Below are 9,875 nucleotides of genomic sequence, written 5' to 3'. Positions count from 1 at the left end.
AACAAGTGAACAGTAAGTTACAACTACCTCTAAAATCATGAATACAGATCAGTTACATGAGACATCGGTTATTATTCCATCCGTCGTGTTACTGGAAATGCCCAAAGACACTTCGTGCATATCTGCTGGATTCAGACGTGTTGAGAAAGTTTGATTCCCTCTGGCTGAGCAGGGCGCGCCAAAACAGTTTGGTTCTTAACCAGCGTACTTCTGTGTGATACACAGAACATGAACTTTCCAGTGAGCCCAACCTGAGATTTTAGATTCAATATTTTTAGATATTTTCGATTCAAATATCAAATAGTATTTTATTTATTTTAAAAGGCCTCTTCAGCTGACTTTCATGTGTTTTTTTTAGTTTTGCACATTGGAGTTAGAGGCAATACTTGAATATGAATATCTAAAAACAATTAAAAATGGAAAACTGAACATTTCATTTCTCTTTCTTACTATCACATTAAATCAGGATGAGTAATTTAGGACAGATACTTTACATTGTTAGTCTTAGTATTGGTTTGTTAAAATATAAAATCCTGTGAAGTGAATATTTATGTACACTCAAAATAATTTAAAAAAACTGTTTAACATGAAGAAAATGTCACGTTCACTCTACGTTTGAGCTGTGGATTCCAGCAGATTTTAATGTGTGAGAAAGGTGGTCGGTACCTGGGTTCATAGAATATTTTATATATTAAGCATTTAATGTCTTTCACAGAATTTTATATATATATATTAAAATATATATATATTTATATACATATATATACATCTCTTCTAACTTTGCACCATTAAATGTTTGTGGAAATCAGAGACCATGTAGTCAAAGTGTTGATTTGACAAAGAATTAAATAAATATTGACCAAATTATTTTCTTAGTTATGATTAGAGTACCCTCTGCATACTCCAGTTTAGACTATCTACTGGTTTTTTTTTAATTGTAGTACAACTTGTGGTATTTACACAACCCAGCATGAACTTTGAATGAAAATACCATGTTTGTAACTTTTATAACTAAGAATTCGATGTTAAAATGAAATATATATTTTCTTTTGCACCATTCACACACTGTCACTTTGTGTCTTTTGCGATGTGAAGTTTTGTATTTAGTGTGCACTCCAATATTGGGCAGCTTGATTTTGTTTCTTCATAACTAGTCAGTGTTTAGACATTGTTAATGCATTTGCCCCAAACTACCGGTCCTGGAACAAAAGGCAAGAGAAGAATTCTGTATTTTATCTTTAATAGTTTTTGAGACTTTGATGTTCAGAGCTGCATTTGCAGACCATTTTCCAAAAAAAGCATATATCTTGAAAAGTATTTGAGATATGATGCTAACATTTCACAGCAATTTATTCAGACTCTGGACCATAAAACATTTGGGCAAACTGACGAGGGTTCAGCTGAATAAATGTTATACAATTTTGATGATTTTAGATGGAAGGACTCAGTTCTCCAAAATGACAAATATGCACATATTTAACAAAAATATTTTCTGAGTTGTGTTAATGCCAGAATTTTATGCAATTTGGATAATAAGTGACAGCGTTATGTTGAAAACACATATTAAATATACAGATGTAGGTTTCTGTCATTAAAGAAAACGTGGCATCAGCTCCTTAAAGCCTGTGACCAGTCGTTCTGTCAGACTTCCTATTTCTTCTAACCTTGGTGCCTCTGAGAGGTCAGGCGCCACATTTCTGGGAGGGTTAGTTCCCTTGCTCATTTCCCATGCCAATTCAATGTGGTCTCATCCAGAGGCCAGCAATTATTTCCCTCAGCCTGCCCAAGGTACACTGCTGCTTTTGTTCCTCGTCAGCTCTGAATACGGTCCCTGAGCCAGACAAACCTGTAGAGTACGTTATCACAAGTCTTTGTGCTGGTGCTTAGCTTCCCTTCTATCTGCTCTATCTCTACCCACTGCAAACATAGCAGCTCTTTAAAAAAACCCACTTTATTATATGTAAAACTCTTACCATCTGCCATTTGTGGTCAAATTGAAATATGACTCTGGTCTTTGAGGCAAAGCTTTTCTTTAGTCTGAACAAAGCTAATGACTCAGAAAATGTGCTGAATAATTACTGTGCATGTAAGGTATAGACTGAGCGTTTCTATTATGTTCTGGGCTGTCAGAGTTTGACGAGAACATGCCTGGTGTTCATGTGAATACAGTCTGGCACAACCAAAGATGGGAGGTGAGAAAGACATCACAGGAACGTATGGGTGTTTAACCATGATAACGGTCTTTTACACATGCTGCTGAAGACTCCCAAACTCAGCAAGGTGATGTTTCCAAATCGCCATCAAGCCAAAGCAATAACCACATAAACAGTCACTCTACTCGGATGACACAGAGCATGGAAGCTGCTGTGGTTGGCAGCTGCTACCAACATTATTCTTAATTTGATTTTGGGAATTATTGCTACATTTGAGTTAAAAATGCTCGATCAGTAATGCAGAGTAAAATGCAAAATGATCAAGAAAACCATCCTGTAACTTGGCTTTTCTGTTCACTGCCAGCCATCCCTGTAATAACAGCTTGGACTTTTAATCATATACTGTACGTCCCAGCTATGAAGGACAGAACCGCATTTTAATATGCACGAATTACAACCTGCATTGGAGGTTAATGCTTTTGCAGTACAGTATTTGTATTGTAAAAGCTGGATACTGATGATTCAGGGCACGGGCATTAAACCTCCTGACTCAGTGAGATTTTATTGTAAAAAGCATTCAGACAGCCCTGCTGACGCTGCGGAGCACCACTTTACATTTCAGAGCAACCTGCATTTAAAAAGAATTAGCTTTCTCTCATTCACAAATTTAGACACATATGTAATTATTATTAGAAATTAGTGAAATCATTCAAATATTAAATATATCGTTTCTAAATCATAACATTAGCCGTTAGGACAAAATGCTGATTCCTGTTTTTTAGATGTTACATTTCTTACAGTGTTTTGGGTTTGTTTGTTTGTTTGTTTGTTTGTTTGTTTGTTTGTTTGTTTGTTTGTTTGTTTTTGGGTTTTTGTTCAAAAACAAATCCATACATTTTAATGTCAAACAGAAAACAATGAGTGTCTGTATAATCCAGACAAGTCGATATTGTTTGCTATGAGCACCCCGCACCGCAGCCATGCAGTCACACATTCCCATACACCAAATAATAAACTCAAACACTGTTTAAAACCTGCACTTTGATCCACACTGAAACATTATAGAACAGCGATGTTCACAAAACCCTGAGACTGCTTTGGACATTTGTCCAAATACTGAAAGCTTAAATTCACGGCACGCACCGTGTGCGTTTGTGGGTTCTGTCACCTTCTTTTTGACTCGGTTATTTAATGGCAAAGGGAATAGTAAGAATAGCTTTAGTGTTTTTAATTTGGACTTTTCTTAAAACAAGTAGAATTTTTTCTGTTGCGGCCACGTTATGGCACCGTGTGCAGTGCCGAGTGTGGCCGTGTCTCTTAAAACGTAATCCAGCTATGCGTACAAATGAAGATCCACGCGGCACATTTTAGACGGAAGAAGATTTTAAAGGTCGGGCGTTTTGTTAGGCTGGAGATGTTTAGCGGTGCACTTTGCGCTGCAGCAGGTAGCAGAGTATACGTAACCTGACACAGCATCTGCACTAACATGACACCCAATTAACCACAGTCTACCCATCCAGGCATTTAACCAGAGCTGATGTGTGTCCGCTCACAGAGAAACACGCGTCAGACGTGCAGGTAAACTCCTTATTGTCATTTTGTTTGTTGATTCCGACAAACAAGCGACAGACCAAACGCCTTGGGGTTTTCTTTCTTTCTTTTTTTTTTTACTTCAGTTAAGAAAGTTACACAAAAGGTGGCAAGTTTGTTGACAATAAATAATAAATAATCTTGCTGCACGGGAACAAACAAAACATTTCCTTCCGGAGCTAACAGTATTTTTTAAGTTATTATTAATTTACACATCTTTGGGGAAGAAAAAAAATGTTGGACGGACACTAACTCGCACAAATGTCCCACGAAGCTTGTGGCAAAATAGAGGTATACCTTGTTGCAAATGCTTTAGTACTTGGGTCTTTAAGAAAATCATGTAGTTAATGGAGAACCCCCGCCCACACCCCACACAGTCATTTATTATATGACGAGGTGCGTGTGTCGAATTAAAAAAAACAAACAAACACAGTTTCTATTGAAAGTCGCGTGCGGCATGTCGCGAGTACAGAGAATCTCGAGCTCTCTCCTCGCCGCCGGGTCCCGTTCATCGGTGAAGCCAGCTTCATGCCTTCTCTGTTTGGCAAACGGGCAGCACCGACCGACCGCGAGGACTCGTCGCGTTATCTCCTCTGGACGTTAGAATGTGTGACTGTGGTAAATCCCATGATTGTCTTCACAGTGTCAAAATACAACCAGGGGGTTGCTTGGTGCAGTCGAGAAGGGTGATATGAAAGGGGCTGTGTGTGTCTGTCCACGCAGCGCCGGCTCAGGCCTCGATGGGGCTGGAGACCATGCTGTTCGGCGTATCTGGAAGCTGAGACGACATAGACGCTACTTCGCTGCCCGTCGAGTTCGAACCCGGTCCTCCCTCCGAGAAACTCACCTGCAGAGCACATTAAGCGAACCTTTAAAAGCACAGCTGAAACTTTTACACGTGCACACTAAAAGGCCTTGGATTACATCTACTCATGGGCAGGTCAGTGCTGCTGCTCAGGGACGCAGTTCAGCCTGTGTGTCAGCAAAGTTTCCAAAGGAAATCCGTCCGTCAACGTCACTGCAACCATCGACGTCATAATAATAATAATGATGATGATAATAATAATAATAATAGATTTGTAGTCTACTGCTTTACAATTGCGCGATAAAAGAAGCGGAACGAGGATGGCATGGTGTTCGCTTTTACAGGTATTTGAAAGTCTGTTAATTTGAGAGTAAACGGAACCAAACGGGAAAAACACAAAATGCTTTAATTTTATTTAGAAAGCTGGTTTACATCGTCCGGGTGCGCTGCACGTGTCTTTGCCGTGTGTGGCCGGTGTGGAGAACAAACACTGCTGGTCTTTCGGGTTACCCACAGCCTCGTGTCTGTGCGCTTAAGCGCATCTGACCATATTCCCTCGAAATTTTACATACTTGAAATAAACGTAGAAAACGTAGCGTCAGTGGTCACAGTGGTTATGTGTCCATGCTAATTCAATATTCTTCAACAGATTAAGAATTATATATATATCTATATCTATATATAGATAGATAGATAGATAGATAGATAGATAGATAGATAGATAGATAGATAGATAGATAGATAGATAGATAGATAGATAGATAGATAGATAGATAGATAGATAGATAGATAGATAGATAAGGGACCTAGCAGTGCTCGCAAACGACACACACTATTAAAAAAAACAAAAAGTTGTTCAGAGCAGCTGCTGAATGTCCTCAAAAACTGAAATCACAGCACTTTTGATATCAGCAGTGTGTTAATGTCTGAGCGCGAACCAGGAAATCACGAACCAGTTGTTGGAAAGCAGGCTGGTCGATGTCGCTCTGCAGCGCGAAGTCGCTGAGCACCTTCCAGGGCGGCTGGTAGCTCTGCACCTCCACCGGGTTGGCTTGGATGCCTCCGTCGTGCCGCTCCGGGCTGGCTGCCACCATCGGGGTTCCCGTCATTCCCTGGATGTTCTGCAAGAAACGGAAGCATCCTGCTCAGCACCACGCACAGTTACTGGGAGAATTACACGCGAGGGGGTGTTGCCGTGTAAACTCACGTGCACGATTGCTCAATCAGCAGAACAATCAATCACATTATGTCCGTATTTCACATAAATATAGACGTGTGTGTGTGTGTGTGTGTGTGTGTGTGTGTGTGTGTGTGTGTGTGTGTGTGTGTGTGTGTGTGCGCGCATGCTTGACCTCAGAGCCCGGGTGAGCTCGTGCACAGTCCTTCTTGCCTGTCACGGAACTTCTGATTTGAACTTGATGAATAAATCTGCTCTGAGGCCTTTCTGGGACTGACACCTTGATTAATGACGGAAGCAGCCTGCCGACCACGGTGCCACATCACGGGCCTCTTTGATACACGGGGTGTCAGTGGATCGTGTGTGATCGGGTGTGTGGGCTGGTGATCGCGTTAAGCACCTACCGTCTTGTCGCTGGACTGCTGCTGTTGTAGCTGCTTCATGAGTTGGCTTCTCTTCTTGTCTTTGCATCGCTTATTCTGGAACCAGACCCGGATCACTCGCGGGCTGAGGCCGGTCATCTCCACCAGCTGTTCCTTCATTAGAGCGTCGGGCCTCGGGTTGGCGTTGTAGCAGGTCCGCAGCGTGTGCAGCTGCTTCTCGTTCAGCACCGTCCGGACCCGGGTGGTCTTCTCGGGCTGTTTATGTACGTGAGGCCGCAGAGCGGGCTGACGGGCAGAGATTGGTTCTGCTATGGAAAAAAGTGAAAAACATCCGATCAAATGAAACACGTAGACTCCAAACACGGACACGCGAGCGGACTCCCTTTAATTCCTCTCCACACACGTATGCTTCTTCCACAATTTTGTGAATTCTGAATCTCTTTCAGCATCTTGTAGAAATGTTTTTGACTTGGTAACATTAAAAAACGCGCGGCTGTGGTCCCTGAGCATCAGAGAACCTCAGAACTGCGCTCACACATCCAGAGAAAAGCTGGCCTTTGGAAAAGACGCTTTTTCGTTATTTAATTAGCTTCCGGTCTCATTCAATATTCGATTAATATGTGGAAGAACACTCTGACATATCGGAACCAAAGCCATTATTTGTTACAGCAGGAATGGAGCAGGCTGCCCAAAGCCATTAAAACATTGATAGGAATAACCAAAACTATGAGAAGGACCAGCAGCCGTGTTTACTGATCCCCTCCAACAAGAATAATTGGACTTTTTCGGACAGAAGCGCACCTCAGGCCTTTCTCTAATCCTCCCACAGTCTGCAGAAAACAAGTTACACCAGCCAAAAGCATGAGCAGACAACAGGTCCACTAAAATAAGGCCAACAAACCAAATATGACAGCAGAACACTTCCACTCTCTGTGGCAGGAGGGACACGTTCCCCTCGATGGAAACGCGTTAAACACAGATCAAACATGGGCAGTAAATCCCTCTGATATCGCAGCCTGCGTTTGACAGATTTGAAGCACAAGAAACGAAATGTCTTTCATTTTTAAGGACTACAAAAATAAAATAAAAATACAGGAAACACCAAGTCAGCGTTGAACACACCGTGTGAGCTGAAGTGCCGGTCTGCAGCAGCAGCAGTCCTACCTGCCATCTGCAGCGGTCTGGCGGGGTGCAGGGGGCTCAGCGGGTCCCCGGGGCCCAGGCTGGCCCGTTCCACAACATCGTGGTCTGCTCGACAGAAGAGCCCGTCTTCTCGCAAAGCAAATTCGTCCCCCGGGATGAGCTGCCGACTGCAGGCCACGCAGCGGAAACACTCAATGTGGTAGACCTTGGAACGGGCCCTCATAACGAAGTCGTTCTTGCTGAAGCCGATGTTGCATTTAGCGCATTTAATCCCGTATAACCTGCGAGGCACACACATGCAGGGCTGGTCATTCACACGGCACACAGCTCGGCCACTACACACTGATGATAATAATAATAATAATAATAATAATAATAATAATAATAATAATAATAATAATAATAATAATAATAATAATAATAATAATGGTTTAATATTTACTTATTTGTAATAATTACAAAACGCCCGAGATGTCCACATTTTAATTTAAATTATTATTATTATTATTATTATTATTATTATTATTATTATTATTATTATTATTATTATTGCTGCTGTTGTGATTATTATTATTACAAATATAATTAAATAAAACTATGAACTTGTAAATGAGCTTGGTGAAGTTGAACAGGAATTGTGACAGAGTGAGCTGTCTGCTGTCTGCACAGAAACGTCCTGCGGGTTCTCGCTCTGTGTGATGTATCCTGCGACCTTGAGTTGTGGTCTGGATGAATTATATTGTTCCAGAACGTTAAACCACGTCTTATCGCCGCATTACGAAATGCTGGCGCTACTTTCTACATAAGCTGCTGTATCAAGTAACTGTGATTCTGACACGTCAAATGAAATGTGCCCGGTGACAAAGGGACTCCAGGGAGAGTAAACGAGTCCGCATCATCTCAACTTGATCTTGTAAATATCAAAACAACATAATTCCAATTTTCGAGCTGCTCCAGTTCTTCGTCCCGTCCCGTCCCGGCCGTCCTACCTGATGTAGTCCCGTTTACAGTAAGTCTTTCCATCCCTGACGAAGCACGTGCAAGACTCGTCCAGGTACTGGCTGCACTCGGCACACTTGAGACAGGCGGCGTGCCATTCAAGGTCCGGAGAGACCCGCAAGATATACTGGTCGTGGATCTGGTTTCCGCAGCCCACGCACAGAGACACCAACCGCTTCTCTGGAAGGGCAACAACATAAGAACACATGAAACACTCTTTAGCACACCAATTATTATTATTATTATTATTATTATTATTATTATTATTATTATTATTATTATTATTATTATTATCATCAAGACTACTATATAGGAGGTAACACAGCTTTCATATAAATATATATAAATATATATATATATATGCGTGTGTGTGTGTGCCGAGTTTAATAGGGGAAAGTCATATACTGTGTTTGCGGAGATCACCACGTAACCAAGTCAACTCTTAGTTCTGAAGAATTAAGTTCCAGCATGGATCCAACATCGAACACATGTCTTACTTTTCGGCGGGTCCCCCATGTCTCCCATGTCCACAAAGTAAGGCGACGTTAGGTCCACTGTCACAGCGGGCTGCGGAGCCTGGAAGCCTGGGTAAGTCCTCCGCTGCCGGGCTGCCGGACCAGGAGCTGCACTGTCCGGCTCGGATAGGGAGTGTGTGTACGTGTGTGTTTCCAGTGTGTGTGCAACTCTGACAAGCGACGGGGCTGACGTAGGACATCAGCACGTCATCTGCATGAGCAGCTGATTGGCTCTGCAGACCCTGACCAGCACACACACACACACACACACACACACACACACACACACACACACACACACACACACACACACACACACACACACACACACACTGGCACACTTATTGCTGCATATCAATTGTTTCTCAGCTTTGCTTTGCCCTCTTCTGATCTGTTCATTTTCTCTCATTTTATTCTAGTTTGCAGCAAAGCTGCTTATTGTTCATATAGCTAATCGTTACGGTATATTATTTCAGTAAAGGAAAGCCTCACATCACTGTTACCGTCTCTGTGATGGAACATATAGCAGGCCACAGCGAAAAATCGCCGGGCGCGCACTGTTGAATACGCTCATAGATTTAAAGCGATTATCAGTGTGCAGTTAGATCCACAATTATATTGCACCTCGTGGGAGATATGTATATAGAATATGTCTGTCTAACTGTCCGTGGGCTGTCTGTGCTGTTAACACAACTGTACGTGGGCGTAAACTTTCTTTTCTTTTAAATTCCTCGAAATGGGAAATTCAGAAAACAGCTGTGCGGCCAGCTTTTAGAAACAGAAAGCAATTCGAACTTGCACGTGAGAGTTCTTTACACAGACAAAAGTAACGTAACGAAAACTAACGAAAGATACGAGCAGACGCGTCCTGCTTCGGTGTTCAGCAGAAAGCCCGAAATCTGACAGGCCGGGACCCTCGAAGCCGCCCAGACACACACCAACACGCCCTCTTGTGTTAGTAAGTAACTACTAACACAGCGGGAGTGGACACATCACACCTGCAGCAGCCTCCACAACCACGCTAGAATCTGTCGTGGAAATGAATTGTGTCATGCTACCGTCAGACTAATGTAGTGGCGGGCCAATAACATTAAACATTTATTATTATTA

At 42.2% G+C, this 9,875-nt stretch overlaps 1 protein-coding gene across 3 annotated transcripts; it reads right to left on the bottom strand.

The window, feature by feature from the left end:
* Positions 1-3,798: 3,798 nt before the first annotated feature.
* On the bottom strand, positions 3,799-8,923 carry isl1a (ISL LIM homeobox 1a). Of its 3 annotated transcripts, none has more exons than XM_026186647.2 (6): positions 8,748-8,923; positions 8,241-8,430; positions 7,273-7,532; positions 6,130-6,416; positions 5,502-5,669; positions 3,799-4,590 (listed from the first exon to the last, which is right to left on the bottom strand). In XM_026186647.2, exons 1-6 carry the CDS (start codon positions 8,773-8,775, stop codon positions 4,474-4,476), a joined length of 1,050 nt encoding a protein of 349 aa, XP_026042432.1. In that variant the 5' UTR covers positions 8,776-8,923; the 3' UTR covers positions 3,799-4,473. The 3 variants fall into 3 exon arrangements, with proteins under 3 accessions (XP_026042432.1, XP_026042431.1, XP_026042433.1); XM_026186646.2 differs by having other exon boundaries at positions 6,130-6,413; positions 7,231-7,532; positions 8,748-8,921; XM_026186648.2 differs by having other exon boundaries at positions 6,130-6,413; positions 8,748-8,921.
* Between the last annotated feature and the right edge of the window lie 952 nt (positions 8,924-9,875).

This window comes from Astatotilapia calliptera, chromosome 12, assembly GCF_964374335.1.
Source record: "Astatotilapia calliptera chromosome 12, fAstCal68.1, whole genome shotgun sequence".
Lineage (NCBI taxonomy): Eukaryota > Metazoa > Chordata > Actinopteri > Cichliformes > Cichlidae > Astatotilapia > Astatotilapia calliptera.
This window is presented reverse-complemented; position numbering and strand designations above follow the sequence as displayed.

What these genes read in the sequence shown, in the direction of transcription:
- isl1a (XM_026186646.2), bottom strand. Translation starts at nt 8,775, where the DNA reads ATGGGAGACATGGGGGACCCGCCGAAAA. An exon ending in CATGGGGGACCCGCCGAAAA is followed by an intron (nt 8,431 to 8,747) that starts GTAAGACATGTG and finishes TTGCCCTTCCAG; the next exon opens with AGAAGCGGTTGGTGTCTCTG. An exon ending in TGTAAACGGGACTACATCAG is followed by an intron (nt 7,533 to 8,240) that starts GTAGGACGGCCG and finishes TGTGCCTCGCAG; the next exon opens with GTTATACGGGATTAAATGCG.